The 20,050-nt window shown below is 35.7% G+C and overlaps 1 protein-coding gene across 1 annotated transcript in view; it reads left to right on the forward strand.

Annotated features, from left to right (window-relative positions):
- The first annotated feature begins 9,544 nt into the window (after positions 1-9,544).
- LOC119002488 (ovostatin homolog 2-like) overlaps positions 9,545-20,050 on the forward strand; it is a 40,410-nt gene continuing 29,904 nt past the window's right edge. The window contains exons 1-8 of the mRNA XM_037068435.1: positions 9,545-9,686; positions 10,004-10,187; positions 10,859-11,015; positions 12,260-12,312; positions 12,715-12,735; positions 13,152-13,320; positions 13,828-13,912; positions 17,809-17,926. Coding sequence (XP_036924330.1) covers positions 9,622-9,686; positions 10,004-10,187; positions 10,859-11,015; positions 12,260-12,312; positions 12,715-12,735; positions 13,152-13,320; positions 13,828-13,912; positions 17,809-17,926 — 852 coding nt within the window. The 5' untranslated portion in view covers positions 9,545-9,621. The remainder of the gene's footprint in view (positions 9,687-10,003; positions 10,188-10,858; positions 11,016-12,259; positions 12,313-12,714; positions 12,736-13,151; positions 13,321-13,827; positions 13,913-17,808; positions 17,927-20,050) is intronic.

A 20,050-nucleotide genomic window follows, 5' to 3' on the forward strand; every position in this document is an offset into this window, starting at 1 on the left:
GACCTGCTTTGGTTCTTATCTACATCCAACTGGAAGATGAGATTTTTTTTCTTTTCATACATTTGCCCAGTTACTGTTACTTTGAAGCTTGTTCAGACTAAACTTGTGAAATCACTCCAGGGCTGTGAGGGGATTTCAGGAGAGCTCTCAGCATAATGTCAGTTCTCTCTGATCCAGGTATTCTGTTGTGCGCATACGGCAACTTTGCATGTTGGCAATGCAGGGAATACAGGTCTTTGTATGAAAGAAGTAGAAAGGGAAGAGTAAGTGACCAAACAGAAGCCTCAGGGACATGGAAACATGTGATGTTACAGACTAGCCAGAAACAGTGTTTTGGTACTTTGTCAAAAGTTCTGCAATAGCATAGATCTTGGGGAATAGATTGACCCACAGGAGTTGGAAACCCAGTCACTGCCCTTACTTCACACAGAAGAATTATATTATCCCATCTTCTGTAATGCTCTGGAACATATTAGCGTCTTAAAAAAGTGTTACGCTTTATGAGTATTGTCTCAAATCTCCACTGAAAACTGAAAAAGAGCACTTGTAACCTGCAAACCAATGAACTGTTATTAAAACATTGTTTCATTCATTTTTCTTTCTCAGCATGCAGGTGTAAATGTCTATGGAAACTATGTCACTTTAGAGGACTAATTTCGGCAGCAAAATTAATATAATTAAAGCTAGACTCCATACCCTTCATCGCTTCTCAATTGCTTGTACCTGAAATTCTACTACTAAAGACACTTTCCTTTTGGCCTTGAAGAATTTTCTGGTATATACTCACTTTATATTAAAACAAATATGCCCAGATTAGTTGACACTTTCATTCTTATCAGAATAAACTTAAAAGTGACAGGAGTTTCTTCAGAAGGGGCATAACATGAAACATACAGGGTTCTAAACAAACTGTCCTATTTAGTCAGAACTAACCCAGATGTAGTCTTCCCAGATGCTGTAAGAATATTTTCCTTTTAATGAGGTAGTCATTAAATTTTCTCTATAGAAGACATTTGATATTTCATAGATGAATAAAATAACACAAATGGAACATGTATAAAGGACCCAGAGACAAAGACAGTGATGGGGAGGATTGAATGTGGGAGGTGGGGGTGGGTAGGACAAAGGAGAGTAATGGGGGGAAATGGGGACAACTATAATTGAAAAACAATAAAACACAAAAATAAAAATTAGAAAAATTGACAAAAGATGGTTGATTTTTAATTGTGCCAAGTAAGGAATTAAAAACTAAAAATACAATCATTTATTTACTTATTTATTTCTACCATTACTCTATGGAAAAGAAAAGGACATTTGATACCAAACACAAAGGGAGGAAGAAGATAAACTCAAAATGAAGAACTGAATTTGTTGTCTGGCTTCCTTATTTCCCCAAAGATTAAAGCAAACTTTGCCCATACCAATATCTTATTCTCAGATATTCTCACATCATCGATGAGAAAGATTGCTCTTGTTCTCAACTGGGAATAAGTCCCCCCCACCCCCAGGACATTTGGCAATGTCGGGAGATATATTTGGTCATCACAACTGGGGAATGTGCTACTGATATCTTGAGTAGAGGTTAAGGGTTCTGCTAAACACCCTACGATGCACAGGGTAGTCCCCCAACAAAGAATTATCCAGCCCCAAATGTCAACAATGCCAATATTGATAAACCCTGATCTAGGAGATCAAAGGAATAAAGAAATTCCTGTGTTGACAAGAAAGCAGTTTAACTGCATTTCAGGGCAATGTTTCTTAGAAAGGACAACACTGCCTTGTTTGCTGGGATTCTGACTCCTACTAGGGACTTGACCTATATTTGAAGCCAAATGGGTCTGAGTTGTTTACCATTTAATCCAGTGCATTTCTCATTACCTCTCTTTTTCTAAGGTAAATTTGCAGTAGAAAATGTTCATGAAAGTACTTGTCTCAGCATCTGGCATGTAGTGGAAGTTTAATAAATGTCACTTTCCTAATATTTCCCTTTAAATCTTTTTCTCTGATAAACATTTTCTCCAGGTGTAAGTCCATTGCTGCCTAATCAGATATCTGAAACAACTCACCAACCTTTCCTCAAAAAGGAAAAATGGGAACCTCACATTCTGTGTAGATGCTGGATAGATTGATAAATGTAAATACTCAAGTTCATTCTTAACGTTCTGAATATTTTAGTTTGCTAATTTGCATACTACCCGTCTCAGAACTTTCTGGAATCCAATTCCCAATCAAAGAACTGTTTCTGTCTCTCCACACTGAAAACACTTTAATGGATCACGGTTGCCACTTGGACAAAATCAAACAAAATGGCCTCTTGAGCTGGCACTTTGCTTTCGGCCTCAAGCTTCACTGCATCCTAATCTCTTGTTCTGTATTCTAGCTTCTTTGGCCACTCCGAATCCTTCTCCTTGACGAACTCTTTCTTATTTCTAAGTTTTGGTGCATTTTTTACCCGCATCTGTGACCTACTATTTACTCCAACAATGTTATCACACTTTCAAGGAGGTAGCGTGCCTGCTGGTCAGGGCTGTGATAGGCACCACTCTATGTGCTCACCTTGCACCTTGTGCTGCTCCTATCAGGGCACCACACTACGGTGTAACTGCTTTTGAAAATGGCTACCCCGTTAGGTTGTAAAATCTCTTGGAGTGGGACTCACACACACCTTGTTAATTAACTGTTGGATTCCTAGTGCCTTTTTTAAGGTTTGGCAGATAGTGAGTGTTGGTAATTATTTGTTAAATAAATAACAAACTCTTTTAAACAAATTATCCTGCTTTTCATTTCTTTACTGAATTAATTACCTGGAGGCCTTTTAAAGCAATAGTTAGGTAGTAGGCATTGGACGGAGTCCAAAACAAAAGGGAAATGATAAGCTCCACAGTTAGCGATTTGGTGACATGCCCTGGAGGTATCCCTGAAAGGTCATGCTCACTTCTGAATGGATTCATTATAGAATGGCAACTGAGCCAGATTATTGAATTATGTCATATCTTGTTCCAAGAGTGTCAGAACAGCCATTCAGATGAACACACTGGATATTTATCAACAGAGGCACGAAGTTGGAGTTAGGAGGAAATGTGGATTGGCCTCAGGCAAACGAAGCTGTGAGAAAGTACTTTTGAAAATACAGCTCAGGCCATAGCAACACCACATCTTTCCATTAAATGCATCATCACTGCACTGCTGTGATCCAGGAAGTGGCAGGAAAAAATCGTATGTAAACTCACATTACATAATATGGTGAGAGTCACATATAAAAATATTCTTTTAACTATTAAAAGTGTAATCCCAGTGAGCTACATGTCCACACCAGCAGGGCTACTCCAGATTGTTTGAGGCTTGCTCAGATGGCCACAGGGAAGCAGGCCATACCCACTCAGTTAAGGTTACTTCACTTTTTTGTTACTATCTCTTCATTTAGCACGTAAGAAAAAACATGTGAGGAAATAAGGCTACAACCTACAGTACCTCCCTTGTTCTTCAAAAAGTGCCATCTTAGCCTGTTTTATCAACCTAGGAGTCGATGACAGAAGGAGGGAGAATTCCACTGCTTTGGAGAATATAGAGTCCTGGATGGGCTACCTTTGACCTCCTTCTTTTCTGGGGAGAAAGAGAAAATCATATGTTTTATAGATGTGGCTGTGAACAGAAACCAACTCCATCTCTGTGTCCCAGATGTCCAAATTCCAAATTAAACACATTTTTTTGCCTCATAGCTTAATAACCTCTTCCAGGTTTCATTTATTGTTGCATCATTCAGCCTATTCAAATTACAGTGTAATAATAGTCCTAGGCATGGAGTACAACTTTTGATTAGGGCCTCTGAGTTTTAGATAATAACATAATTAAAACCTTGAAGGTCATCAAGTGACATCTTCTTGGTACGATCCTCTTTCATTCCGCCATTCTCCAGGTAGAAACCTTTCTAAAGTGTATCTTTCTCTGTTATTGCATTTACACCACCTGGAGTTTATTTTTTGCTTATCTCACCAGCTATATTACCATATTCATGAAGAAAATAAACTACATATATTAATTTTTATTTCTACTCAATCACAAAATCTAAAACAATTAACAAAATATTGTTAAGCCAATGAATAAGTCTGTATTGAATGGATAACATTAGCTGAAGTCCAAGTATTTTCAAGGCCATGTTTCTCCAAGGATTGTAATGGAAATATCCAGGGAGATGTTGGTTTCGATAATGGGTTACATAATTATGAATACTACATTACATTTTTATCATTATTACACATCCTTTTCCTACCTTATCCAGCATTCATCCCAAGCTTTCAATATTTTCTCTAGTAAAGAAAAAATTATAAAACTCAAGATGTCTGAAGTACCATATTGCTGGTAACATTTGGTAAGACTCCATTTGATTTTTATCTCTTTGTCTGTCTTCTGTTTAAGTGAAGCAATAGTATTTAAGATTGGTGGTGAACACTTAGGCAAAAGGAATGATAAAAACTGACCCTGAGTGGCCTAGGGTAAAATTCTATTCTTAACAGTGTTGAACTTTACCCACTTGAAAAACAAGTGATTCTAGAAAGCCAGTCACATCATAAGTATTCTTTTGTCCATTATTACCCATCTGTTTCTCCCCCATTCCTTTTTTTTTGGGGGGGGGGTGTTACTCATCTGCAGATGGGTATTAGAAATTTCTTAGGGATTCTAATAACAGTTAATCATTGTTGCAGGAGATAAACATCTGAGAGCAATAAGGGCAATTTCACTTGCCAAGCACGTTGTTCCTTTGTAAGGAAAAGGTGACTTCCCTGTTAATGGATTGCAAAATCAGAAACTGAATAGTTTAGTTTGTCTGACAATGTAGTTGAGAGTGTATATGTAACTGGTCTTGGGCAACACTCTTATTTGTAGTGTTTGCTTAAACATTTCATGAAGGTGAACTAGAAGTTCAAGATATTCTTAGGAACTGTGAAATAGATTTTAAATTTCTGACACTTAAAATGAGCTATCATTATTTATGCAGTTGGGAAAATTAGGAAAATATTCCCTTGTTGTTTCAAGAATTTGTAAAATATACAAAGCCTAAATAACATTTCCAATAGACATATGAAAGGATGCTAATGTCACAATCATCAGAGAAATGTAAGTTAAAACCACAATGAGGTACTATCTCACACCTGTCAGAATGGCTATCATCAATAAATCAGCAAATAACAAGTGCTGGCAAGGTTGTAGAGAAACAGGAACCCTTTGTACAGTTAGTGAGAATGCAGATTGGTGCACCCACTGTGGAAAACAGTATGGAGATACTTCCAAAAATTAAAAATAGATCTGCCTTTTGACCCCACAATCCCACTACTGGGAATATATCTGAAAGAACCCAAAGCACTAATTCAAAAGAATATGAGCACCCCTATGTTCATTGCAGTGGTACTCATAATAACCAAGACAAGAAAGTAGCCCAAGTGTCCATCGATAGATGAATCAGACAACTATGGGACATCTACACAATGGAATACTACTCAGCCATAAAGAAAAGAAAATTTTACCCTTTGCAGTAGTATGGATAGACCTAGAGAACATTGTGCTAAATGAAATAAGCCAGTCAGAGAAAGACGAATACCATATGGTTTCACTCATACGTGGAATCTAATGGACAAACTGAACTAACAAGGAAAATGGGGACAGACTCATAGATGGAGAGCAGGATAACAGCTAAGGCAGGGGGAGGTTAAGAGTTGAGGGACTGCGCAAAAATGAAAAAGAACCTATGGACATGGACAAGAGTGTGGTGATTGCTGGCACAGAAATGGGTATGTGGGAATTAATGATAATGGAAAAAAAATACATACAGATTAAATTAAAAAGTAACATTTCAAGGCGTTGTCTCAAAATCAGCTCAGCGGTGCTGGGAAAATAAACCAATGGTGTCCCATGTCTGATGAGGAGCACCGTGCTTGAGTAGCCGAGCAGCCAGCCAGATGTTCACAAGTCTTTCTCCCACCTTTGGCTATCTTCTTTCCATTTGTCAATGGTTCTCTGTGTAAGTTTAGCAATATCTGTGATATCAAAGATTATGTATATGGTGTGATGATTCCAAAATCTCTCCCCACATCTTCAACTTTTTTCAGAGCACCAGATTCATTATTTGAACTGTCTGCTGGGTATCACATCTCTGCTGTAGGGCAGTAACCTCCCACTTAACATGCCACGTGTAAATCATCACTTCATCTCTACGTTCACTTTGTCTTCCCTCTCTTTTCTAATTGCAGCAGCATTCATGATCCGTGTCAGTCTTTCTCTCTCTTTCATCCCCATATCATAACTGCCTCAAGTTCTAACAATGTGAGTACAGACATGTTGTCTAACACTGCCATTGTTCAAGCTCTCGCCTCAGTAACCTAGGACAGGCTTTGAGCAGACTCATACTTCTTTAACAACTATTTTACTCTCACTCATTTCTGTTTTCTATGAAGTACAGAATCATTATATTCATTACCCTTCAAAATAGCATTCAAACTTCTAATGCAAGAGGAACACTTTTTACAAGCCAATTACAACCCTTTATCTGTGGGCTTATTTAATGTCATTTCATACCACACTCTTTTCTTCACCAAAACTAAACCTACTACTTTAAAAACATTTAAAAATATGATTTTATTTACTTATAATCATAATTTTCTTTAAAAGCTGTAACTGCAGTAAATTTTTCTTAGTTTCCACTCTATCTGAAAAAATCATAATCAAGTTAGTAGTTCCAACTCATAATCCCCTTATTAAATTCTTTTCTAATTTCCCCATATGTCTTTTTAATGTGATTCCATTCAGCATTGCTCATAGTTTCAGTAGAATAGTCTTTGTACCACATGGCACTGCAATTTATGTTTACCTATTTTGCTGAGTGGACAGTGAACTAATCTAAGAAAATAAGTGGTCTTACTCATCTGTTTACCATCACAACCCGGTCCAATGTTAAATCCTCCCCAGTGAACATTCTCATGATGCCCTATGGTTCATTTTCCTCTGTAATCTTTGCCTTAACTGGAGTGAAATAATTAATTGTGCAATCTGTTTTAAGTTTCTATTTTTATTGATAGAATAACTCCAAAAACTTACATTCACCTCTTCACTACAAATATCTACAATAATTCCAGCAGATAGTAAGTAATCAATAAATAGGTACTATATGAATGTGTTAAAGAAAAGTATTTCCATAGCAGGAAACACCAAAAACCTAAAAAGTATTGAGTCTGGTAAGTGATGATGATGTAACATCTGTTTTCTACTATATATCCCTTTGTTCAGTAGAAACATACTGAGCATTTAGGACCATAGTACATTAATCCATGTCCCATTGTATTATTACTTGTGAACATATCCTTCAATCTCACTTAATTTATAATTGTTAAAAGATAGTCTTCCCAATCACTTATCATCTGGGGAACTCTATGAAAATTAATCACTTTTTCTGATACTGTATTTTTCTTATCTATAAAATTTGAATAAATAATGAATTTAAAATTGTATTTTCTGAAGATGAAATGAGATACTGTCGATATGAGTGTCTAGCACATTGCCTGGTGTTTATTAAGCACTCAACAAACACCCTCTCTCTTAACAGCTTCCCCTTGCTTTATGGCCATTCTCCCTCTCTTCCCCACTTCCCAGTCTTCCTCCTTCCCTGTCCCTCTTCTTTTCTTCCCTTCTCTCCCAGATGAAACTGTGTCTTATTCATCGTGTTGTCTTTAGAAGCTACCACTATTGCTAATAAATAGCAAGTATTCAATATATCTTGTTGGATTCATATCTGAATTTTCTGAAATATGAGCCCATTCACCTCAGGACCATGTTAATCAGATTAGGTAAATTGAGTCATTTACTCAGAAAAAAATCACATTTGTAAAAATATAACTATTTTAAAGAAGTTTTATTGCTTTAGATTTGTCAGCATTGGGAGGAAAGAATCGGTTGCCTCGATTTACAAACAATCTGCGCTGTAGTGCTGCTTGTCTTGAATGCTGATGAATGAAAGTTGTGAGCTTTGATTGTTTTGGAGGCTAGTGATTTAATTTATCTTATGAGCAGGGATAGCGGAGTGTGGAGAGTGGTTCTAACGACAAGGTTAAGGGACTTACAGAAAGGTCATGGTCAAAAAGAGAGACTAACAGTTCAATGATGAAATGGAAAGAAAGTAAATTTTAAAACTGGTAGGGCCGGTCGGCAGTTGAAAACACAAGACCCCTAAACAGGTACAGGAAAGGGGCAATATTTTAATTCAGCTGAAAGGAAAATATGGTCAGAGTGGTCACGAACACAGTTCTGCCTTGAAATGTGAAATGTGGCCAACAAGGAACCCTTGTCCCATTCCCCAGATCTCAGAGTTGCCTCTGTTTCACTTTCCATTACCTCCTTCCTCTGTTAGAATTAGCTGCGTTGCTCTTTTCCTTTGCATTTGCCGACCCAGTGTTGCAATCCTCTTTCTAAAACTGGCACAAATTTATGTCTTTTGTTACCCAATGTAATATTTCTCAAGCCAGAGGCATTAACTCTATCTCCATTTGAAATAGAAAGAATGTTAAACAAAGCACAGTAAATGGGAGAATTGTCACACTGGAGACTGTCAAGAGGTTGCCATTTTCTTTGGTACGGCTCATTTACGTTATAGAAATGTTTTGCGATCAAAATTATGATAAATTGCTTTTTCCAAGAGTGACTAGTATCTGTGTATGTATGCACACATACTTAATCACATTTTCTTTCCTTTCTTCTTATACTTAAAGTATAAAAGGATACTGAATATTGTTTTTTTTTAAAGAAAAACCTTATAAGAAAATTATACTAGGTTATCAAGGAACATGTATAAAAGACATGGACAAAGCCAAAAGGGGGTAGGATCAAGGGTGGGAGGTGAGGATGACTGGGGTTGGGGGGAGTCCGGGGGGAAAATGGAGACAACTGTACTTAAACATCAATTTAAAAAAGGACAAAGGCCCTGGAAATGAAAAAAAAATTATAGTAAATGTTGAATGCGTATCAACATTTTAAATGTTGTATTCTATATTATGAAATTACTTATCAATTTTAATTATTTGTAAAATGAGCCAGTATTGAGATACTTGTTTGCATCTGGATTCTAGCAACATCAGATATGGCACTTATCTCAGAAGCCTGGAAAATTGACCTTTTTGGCACTGGAATGGCCATAGCTCTTCGGAGGGGCAGTTTTCTTTCAAGTGCTGATTCCTAAAAAAAAAATGTGGCAGCCCTGTGAGTGAGGTACTAAATTAAATTAATGAGCTCCTAAGCGTCACACACTGTTTTCTTTGTTTCTCTTTCTTCCTGTCCACCTGTGATGTTAATTCCAAAAACAGAGCAGCATCAGTTAATTTAGGAAGGAAGTCCTGTAGCAAGTAACAACACTGGAGCAATAATGGGAAAGGTGATTTAAGTGTGATTGATGGTTCTCATGTTTGCCCCAAGAAAGTGATTGGTCTCTCATTATGTGGCTATAAAAGCAACACCATACAGACAGACGCAGAGTAGGACAGAAAGACAGTGGAGAGTTGAGCCAGCTGACTTCTAATAAGAGACAAAGAGACAGAAAGAATATTTATTTTGAGTTCTTTATTGTTCAGGCATTGGGATAAAATGTTGCCCATCATTTTTCTGAGCACCTTTTGGCTTCAGTTTACTGTTGCTGTGGCTTCAGAACCGTAAGGGGATATTATGCTCTTTATTCATATTAAAGTACTAGCAAAGTGACCCTATTAATTATGTTCTGTGTTAAAATTTGGTATTTTACCACTTCTGAGACTGAGTGCTGGTTTGCTTTATAAATTTTAAACAAGTGTATGAAGGGAATTGAAATATTTTTCTTAAGATATATCTCTTTCTCTGCATACTCAGAGTGTAACATAATGAGAACTGTGTATATGTTTCAGGACTATTTTAATAAGCTAACATTACTTTTTATGCATATTTTGTATTTCTCTTGTACTTGTTCAGAATGTTGGTTGCTTTCTTTGCATAGGCAATATATTCTATGGGTCTCCTCCGTGATTCAGAGTCACTCTACAGAAAAGGCCTGTCTCCACCTTTTAAATCTTAATGAGTCTGTATCCTTGAGTATTATCTTAGAGTATGATGAAGTCAATACCACTCTTTTTGACCAGTATGTAGATGAGGAGAACTTCTATGCCTGTGCAGATTTCAAGGTGAGGTACTGAATTGACTATTTCAGAACTTTAGGCGGGAAGATGAAATTATTATTTAAAATTATTAGAACAACAAACTTTTAGAGGAACAAGGATAAAGGACAAGGGGACAAAAACTAGGGGGTGGAAATGGAAGGGAGGTGGGGAGCTCTGAGGGGAGCTGAGATGGGAGTAAAAGACAGAAAACTGTACTTGAACAACAATTAAAATAATTTTTTTTCAAAAAAAGAATAACCAACTTTGATTTCAAATGAATTATGGAAGTTAGGGAATAAAATTAGAATTTCTGAGAGGCAAAAAATTAAACGAAAATTAACATAGGCATAAAGTGTGAAGTATTATCATTTTTCTATTATAGGGGCAATTATAGGACATAATTACTGCTTTTTTGAGAGAACTGTTTAAAAATATGAGAAAACAGAATGTAGCGCAGCATAATTGGAACTTAGTTCAACAGAAAAATAGGAAGAAGACACAAAAACTTTATTAGAAACTTTCCTCATGCCAGATAAAGAAATTGTAACAAGTAATCGCCGAGGCTCTCACAGAGAGATGAGCCTTGGGGGCTTATAAGGCTCCCTCCGGCTGAGAAACTAAACAAAGGCATTCACTGCTCACATTCTTAATACCTAAAAATAGTTGTCCTGATCTCTATTCTCTGACATAAACAGGTTTCTCAAAAGTCCTCTAAACAGTTAGCCTTTGTGACATTGCTGGCTGAGGGAGACACTGTTAAAATCTTTGAGAGGAGGTCTGTAGCACTCATTTTGGAAGAGACGGTTACCTTTGTGCAGACAGACAAACCCATCTACAAACCTGGAGAGAAGGGTGAGTCAATATTCATGTTTTCTTTGTACCATTGACTTTGGGAACACAGTCTTCAAATTTAGAGCAATCCAAACACAGGAATTTTAGTCTTACATTTATTCTTAATGTTATGGGATTATATATTTCTAGACTTTTTACTGGTTGACTGAGTCAATTATAAAATAATTCCCTCCAAATCCAGTAACTTGAATGCTCTGCTTCTTAAAATTTTGCAGGCCGCTATTATTTTGTACAAATTTTAGTGATGGGTTTACATACCACGGGATGTGGAGCAAAATTATTTGGCTTGAATTATTGCTCCATAATTTGCTAGTTGGGTAAGCTAGTTAAATCTCTATGTAGATGCAGTGTTTTTATCTGTAAATGAAGACAATTGAAGTATCTCCCTTATACGAATATTGTGAGAATAGTCAGTGTAAAACAGTACCTAGCACATAATAAAGACTCCATAAATGACAATTTATTACTATTATTATTCTTCGTATCAGTAGAAGTAATCACAAATCTGAAAACCAAAGCAGAACCCTACGATTTTCTTTATTTTTTAGACAGAAGGTAGCAGAAACAAACACCAAACAAGAGTTCAGAAAGGTGTTTTATTGTCTTGCCTCTTTTAATAAATGATTGGCTTCTGTCAATCAAATTCTGAAGTAAGAGATTTTTAGTTTTCTCATTTGTAGAGGGTTAAATGAGAGCATCTATACATTGTATTTTAATGTTATATATGTTTTGATTTATTGAAACAAAATTAATTGATTAAAACAGAATTATATGGTGAGATTTTTACTGTATTATATTCTCTCTCTGGACTTATTAAAGGTCTATGATGACAGGTATGTGCACAAAAATAGCTAGAATGGTTTTCTAGAATTCTGCTAAAAGTAGTATGCTGTAATGTTTACCAGCATCAGTCCATTTTTCCAGAAAAATTATGTCGAGCTCCGGCTGTGAATATTTTACCTCTGTCCTTCTGTGAGTAACTCTGCCACCAGTCCCAGTGGTGGCGGCAGCCAGCATCAGCTTTGGTGACAACCAGCATCCTCAACATGAGGAATCACAAATATGCAATAAGACATCTTTCCAGACGAAATTCCAATCTCAAAGGATCAAATCAGAGCTAGGGGAGGAAGGAGGACAGTATTCTGTCATAGCAAAGCAGTTAATTTCCACGTCTATTTGTAAGCGAGAATACTTGGGAGAGAAATAATAAGAAAAAAATGGTCCCCCTCTCTGTTTTCTTTTAGTTCAAGTTCGCATTGTGACACTGAATACTAATTTTAAACCTGTTGAGGATTTGGTGAGTTCAATCATTTCTAATGGCATAATTAAAATGTAATCAAATTAAATAAATTTATTGCAATATAAAGTGTTGTCAGGAAGCTTTCCATAAGCATGAAAATAGATGTAACATGGAGAACTATACAGGTGTAGTTTGATGGGTAGATCTCACACTTAAAATTTTTCTTCATCATGACTTAATTTATACTTCTTTAAGACTTTTCATGACATAGGGAATGCATGGGTTGCATGTTAATGGTAAAACCTGGGTTTACCTGTAGCAGTAGAAACTCTGCCCTCTGGGAAAGTGAGAGCTAAGTCTCAATACTTAAATTACTTCAAATAGTTTTTATAAATGCAAATATGTGGCCAAAAAGCAATGCACTGTTACAATATTAACTTGCATTTTTCTCTCTTTCAGTATCCTTTAATCACACTTCAGGTAAGAGATTGGTTTTTCACTCCCATCAGTTTAAATACTCAGATAAATAGTGATTTGTGTCTAATTTTCATTATTCATAGTAATAAATTCAGATAAATCTTTACATACACAATGCAACACCTTAGATGAAGATCTACATAGAGGACTGTCACTTTTAGTCAAAGCTTTGTGACAAATGCAGTAACAGGTTTTAGAATTAGAATTATGCTTTTTCTCTCTTTTGGACTTAAGAGGGGTACACTATAAGATTGAATCTGAGCATCTAAGGAAATGGTGTTGTTTTTACAATTCGAGGTTTCAGTTCAATAGAATGTTAGAACTTTCTTTACTTCACTTAACCACACAAAGTACCCACATGAAGAAAACGATAATACTCTCGTATGGCTTCTGTTTTTATAATCTTCTTTGTTTTCTAGGATCCTCAAAACAATGGGATTTTTCAATGGAAAAATGTGACGTCTTTTCAAAATATTACCCAACTCTCATTTCAACTGATTTCGGAACCAATGTTTGGCGATTATTCCATTGTTGTGAAAAGGACATCAGGAAAGACGCTGATGCACCAATTTACTGTGGATAGATATGGTATCCCATACTTATAGTTGTTCTACGTACACAAAGATTTCAAAGGACCCAACAGAGTAACTTTTATGTTAGAGTTAGGAATCGTCGGCGAAGCTGGATTTAGTGTTCTGCCTCCTTCCTTTCTTGGCCTTTCCTGCTTTGTCATCTTTCTTGCTGCTCACTTCTCGCCAGCATCCTGTTTCTGGCCCCTGTCCGTTCTTCCTAAGAAATATCTCATTTTATAGAATCCACACAATCTTCCAGGAAAAATCTAAAGGATTACAACAAGTAAAATGGAAAGTTATGAATAAAAGTTATGGAATAAAGAAGAGAAAGGAAAGGGGAATAGTCATTAATGAGACACCATCGCTTACCAGTGCTGCACAGAATTTGAGGCAACTGAAGGGTGGTTTATACAGGTGTATATGGAGGAAAATATTGTGCACAGAAGCATACTTAGTTTCATAATTGTGATGTTTTGCTCTCCAGTGATTGTGGGGTTTGAACTATCTTTCCCTTTATTTCCAGTGTTGCCTAAATTTGAAGTAAAGGTCAGTGTACCACAAACAGTAGCTATTTCCGATGAAGAATTCCCAGTGGATGCATGTGCTAAGTAAGTACTTATTCAAGAGATTTCACTCCACAGGTCAATACAAGGTTCAGAGAGAATGAGAAATGAAATTAACAATGCAACTTTAGTTATTTATATGCTTAAGTTAAAATTATTAGACAAGAAATGAGTTGTCATTGTAAGATATTTTCAAAATACAAAGAGAAACGTAAGAAATTACCTATATATTAATTCTACTGACATGATTAATACTGGGATTTATTTTTCTCTAAACTTTTATGAAGTTTCCACGATTGCAATCATAATTTTCTACCCACTATAATTAAGAAAACATATCCCTATAGTATACCAGTCTTTCCATGAATTCCAGTTCCTTCCTACACAAATGTCTCTATATGCACTCCAAATTTACTTAACCATTCTTTTATTCTACAACATGTAAGCTGTTCCATTTTGTTTTTCTGGTAATAAATAATAATATAGTATGTGACTTTGTGTGTAAGTCTGTAAGAAGTAGTTTTTGATTTAAAAATTACTTAAGAAAGATTTCCAGAATTGGAATTACCCAAACAAAATGTGTAATATTCTTTTAGTCTTTTGATTGTCACGTTGCTCACCAAGCATGTTCCTGCAAGGTACAACTCCAGGGGCTGGTGCTGAACTATCTGCCTATGAACCTTCATCGTCTTGGGTGTTTTCATTATCAAAAGAGAAAAGAAAAGAAATTTTTGCAAATGTCTTGGGAAAAAGAAGGCATTTTATCAATTTAGCTGAATTCATTTGGATACTCTTAATGTAAAAAAATTCTTATATGACTTGAGAAATATTTATTTTCTTTTTGGGAAATGATTTCTAATGCAATTCACCTTCTTAAAAAGTGTGACACCTTTTCTCAACTTTTTTTTATCACTTTCTCTGTTTTATTTTTCAATAGTTTGTAATTTCCAATTGTATATTCTTAATCAATGATCTTGATTAAGATTGATCCAATATACAATCTTGATCCAATTGTATATTCTTAATCAATGATCTTGAATGGGAGGGAGGCAGGGAGCCCCGTGCTCCCTGCCTCCCTCCCATTCAACTTTCTAGAAAATAATTTAAAATAGCAAATATTTATTGAGTGCCAAATACTGTGCTAAGTGTGCATTTATTATATTCTCACCACAATGCTATGAGATAGCTATTATCACTTTCATTTTATAGAGACAGATAATAAGACACAGAGTATTAAAATAACTTAACAATACTTAACATTAATAAGACACATAGAGTTAAAATAACTTAACAATAACTATTTGATGACAGAATTTGGATTTAGATCTATACTATTTGACTCCAGAACTACTCTCCTAATCAAAACCTCTGTTGTAACTTATGTAAGCCATTAGAAATACTAATATTTGCCCCATTTTTAAACACTGTTTAATTGATTAATACAAATTAATTGCCTTTGATATTTTCAGTAGTATATCAAAGACACAGTACACTGGGTAAAGGGCTATCTGATGAACAGATGGGGTAGTGCTCACAAATGCCACAACGAGTATTGAAAAACACTTATAGCTTTTTTATAGTATTTAAAATGTTCTTTGGACTGTAGGAAAATAATCATAATATTTTTTTGAGTTTCAAGAAGAGTAGCTGAACATATGTCAGAATTTAATAAATGTAATATCTGAGAGATTGTAGATTATCTGTTTTAAAAAAATAATAGGATAACCAAGATAAGTTTGAAGAAATCCAAGATCCTAAGCTGGCTTCACTTGAAAATCATACATAAAGCCAGGATTGTCCATGGGATTAACATCTATATTTTATCTGCCCAATGGTATGCTAAAAACACATATCGGAAAAACCAAAATATTTAGGAAGCACCACCTTCATAAAAGACTTGTTAAGCTAAATACTGATATGGAATTGGGACTTATTGAAACTCCTTTAATGTTATATTCTATTTCAATTTGATATTAAATAGTGTTTCCATATCAGCAATATATATCAACACGTATCAATAATATCCTGCAATAGGATGAGGCGATTGAGACAGGAGCTGTGTGTGCTACGAGGTTATTTCTGGGCAGGCTATGAGAATATGATGGGCAGCCCTGGCTTGTGTGGCTCAGTGGATTGAGCGACCCAGACTGCGAAGCAGAGGGTCGCTGGTTCGATTCCCAGGCAGGGCACATGCCTGGGTTGCAGGCCAGGTTCCCCAGTGTGGAGAGTGCAAGAGGCAACCACACATTGATGTTTCTCTCCCTGTCTTTCTCCCTCCCTTCCACTCTGTGTAGAAATCAATAAATAAAATCTTAAAAAAAACACATTAAAAAAAGAGAAAATATGACGGACAGAAATGGTATGTATAGGAATTACACCAGTGAATCAATCAGTTGCCTACTTCAAGTTGTATGACACTGTGCCTGTGCCCTGTTTGTTCAGTGTTCCCCGGGACTTATCTTGGAGCAGGGATCTGCTCTAATCTAATCTAACGACAAATTAGATTATTTTAGCAAACAACTTCAGAGATGACTTACACTTTTAAGAAAGAAGAAAACTTGCTGACAGGTAGACATATTAATTAACTGAATTTAACTGAACTAAATAAAGCTTAACAAAAGTTTTTAAGTCAAAAACAAAAAGAGAATGGTTATTTTGACCTACGTGAAAATTTAAGCTACATATTTCACAGGCATGTGTTAACCTATAGATAATACTACAATAAAATTTTTATTTTATGTATAAAAGACAGTAAGATGAAATAAGGTATTTCAGGTATAACTTAGTCTTATGTCTCTTTCATGTGTAATTGATATTTAGAGCTGACAGAGGAGTTGAATGATTTGGGTTGAATCAAAATCTTAGAAATATTAAGAATTTTTATATATAGAGAGAAATGAATTAGTGGAATGGAAAGAACATGGACTTGGAGTGAGGAAGATCTAAGTTTAAATTCTAATTCCATCAATTACAATGTGGAGAAATGAGTTACTTGACTTCCATTTACTAACCTGTAAAATGGAATAATATAACTACCTACCCACATCTCAGAGTCACCAAGAAAAATAAATACAATAATGTACGTAAACACTGTTGCTCTACCCCTGCCTCACCCCCTCCCCTGCTCCCACAGTCAATCTCTACCCTGCTGTCCATGTCCAGGGGCGTTATATACATGTTTCTTGACCAGAACCTTCCCCTTCTTTCCCCCTGTTATCCCCTCCCCCATTCCTCACTGTTCTTCCCCTCTGGTCACTGTTAGTTTGTTCTTAATTTCAATGATTCTGATTATATTTTGCTTGCTTATTTGTTTCGTTGATATATACCAGTGTCCGTCAATTAGAAGAAAGTATAATTGATAATTTAATTATATCAAGTTTTGCTATATACTAATTTCACATCTGTTATCTGTTTTCCTGAATCTTAGTGGACCAAATCCTCAACTAACAACAACAAAAATTCCTCGAATCAATTGTATTTGCCTTTGATTAAAATTTTTAAAAACTTGTATTTTTGTATGTTAGAAAAAATGAAATATTTATTTAACCCCACCTCATAAAGTCACTGTACTTTTGATCAAAGCATATTTATTTTACACATATATTTTTGCTAAAGTAAAAAGTGTTGCAAAAAATTTTATTTTTTATGAGATTAAAATACAATTTTAACAGCTCAATTCAACCGTTAAACCATAGTCACTGAAATTTTAGAGTCTACGTTACCTTGAATTTGATTTTCAAAAAGCAATTGAATTCTGCTAACTGATCAAATACCAAATCTGTTCATTCTGTGGGGACGATATCACCAGCAGGTAAGGATTCCTAATGGAATCATTGGGGTACTTATAGGTTAGAGATTTCACATACAAATTCTGAAGAAGGCCATAAAATATTACCATGATTCTGTTCATCTATAATTACCAATGCACCTTCTCTTGCCAGGTACACCTTTGGCCAGCCTGTGCAAGGGAGAGCCCAAATCCGGGTGTGCAGAAAATATTTTTCTTCTTGGAATTGTGAGAAAGACAACAATGAAATATGTGAGCAATTTATTGTACAGGTACAGATCATAATCTTTATTTTTTAAAAAAGGTCTTGTTCATTTTTATTCTTCTTCTTCTTTGATTTCACTTATAAAAGGGATATAACACTATTTAAATTTTGTCTATGATGGAGGTTGCAGTTAGATAAGGTAAATAATGAGGAGGAAAATACAATGTGTAACAATAGTCTCTTATCCCTGGGCTATGTCAATTGTTGCCCACCTATAGATGAATAAATTTTTAGAGTTGAAAGCTCTTATTGGCTCCCCTGTTTTGTATCCTGTCTAGGTGGCCTTCCCGATCTTTCTTTGGGGAATCATTAGTTACCCTTTACATAAATGTATCTCTTATCACATTCCCCATGGAATCTAGAATTATCCTTATAAAAAAAAAGGTCATTTGCAAACTTCTCTGCATTCCGAGTATCTACATTTATTACTTTAGGTTTAAAGTTCACTTTTTTGGACTACAACATTTATTATTAATACAAGTAAGGAAAATCTATTATCATGAAGTTTAACTCAGTCACAGGAACTTAACTCATTTTTCTCTTTTCCTTTCCAAAAGTTGACAAATCATTGTCTGAGTCAATCCGATAAAGCTTACTTTGGAAGCCACCATTAGCTTTCTCAGTCTGTAGCATTGTAACCTTAGGTGAAAAACCCTGCCCATCTCTCTGAAGATCATCTTTGGACTCCAAAAGTGAAATTCTTATATACTGCACAGTTTATGTTATAAATCTGATTGTCCTGAAGTTACTCACCAAATTTGATGCACAACCTTTAAGTAAATATCAATATTTGGTAAAGATGGACAAAAACTTATCTTTTTTTATTGTGGTACAATTCATCTGTCCCAATTTTTCCCCTGTTGCTCTATTCCTGCCCCACACCCTTCCCTGCTCCCACAGTCAATCCCTACCTTGCTGTCCATGGGCATTTTATACATGTTTCTTGACTAGAACCTTCCCCTTCTTTCCTCCTGTTATCCCCCTCCCCCATCCCTCAGCATCCTTCCCCTCTGGTCACTGTCGGTTTGTTCTTAATTTCAACATATCTGATTATATTTTGCTTGCTTGTTTGTTTTGTTGATTAGGAGGTTTCACTTATAAGTGAGATCATACGGTACTTGTCTTTTGCTGCCTGGCTTATTTCACTTAACATAATGCTCTCCAGTTCCATCCATGCTGTCTCGAAGTGTAGGAGCTCCTTCTTACTTTCTGCTGCATAGTATTCCATTGTGTAAATGTACCACAGTTTTTTAATCCACTCATGTACTGATGGGCACTTAGGCTGGGTCCAGCACCTGGCCACTACAAACAGCGCTGCCGTGAACATTGGGGTACAGAGGTTCTTTTGAATTGGTGTTTCGGGGTTCTTAGGTTATACACCCAATAGTGGAATCACTGGATCAAAAGGCATGTCCATCTCTAGTTCTTTGAGGAAATTCCATACTGCTTTCCACAGTGGCCATAACAATCTACATAAGGTTCCCTTATCCCCACATCCTCACCAGTACTTGTTGTTTGCTGATTTGTTCACAATGGCCATTCTGACTTGTATGAAGTGGTATCTCATTGTAGTTCCAATTTCCATCTCTCTGACAGCCAGTGATGTTGAGCATTCTATCACATGTCTCTGGGCTCTCTCTATGTGTTCCTTGAAGAAGCAATATTTTTCACTGTGATATGTCCTCAGGCAGGGGATATAGAGGAAGGAATGAGCAGAAGGGACTGCATCAAATTAAAAAGCTTCTGCACAGCTAGGGAGGACATCAGCAAAATGGAAAGGGAACCAACCATATGGGAAAATATATTTGCCAATGATACCTCTGGACGGGGGGGTTGATCTCCTAAATGTATAAGGAACACAAATGACTCAACACGAGGAAGACAAAAATAGACCCTGTCCATTTCTAATTGAATCGTTTATCCAGTTAAAAATGTCTCCATTTATATATATATATATATGTATATATATATATATATATATATATATATATTGCTTAAATTTTTGTCATTTTTATAGACATGTTTATTTTTTAAAATATGCATTGATAGTGAGTTTGAGCATATTTTTATATTTTTATCAGTTTGTATTTGTTTTTGAGAACTCAATTATTCTTGCTTTTCTTATTTCTGT

Source organism: Sturnira hondurensis, unplaced genomic scaffold (assembly GCF_014824575.4).
Source record: "Sturnira hondurensis isolate 20B ecotype Veracruz unplaced genomic scaffold, ASM1482457v3 Scaffold0017436, whole genome shotgun sequence".
Taxonomy (NCBI): domain Eukaryota; kingdom Metazoa; phylum Chordata; class Mammalia; order Chiroptera; family Phyllostomidae; genus Sturnira; species Sturnira hondurensis.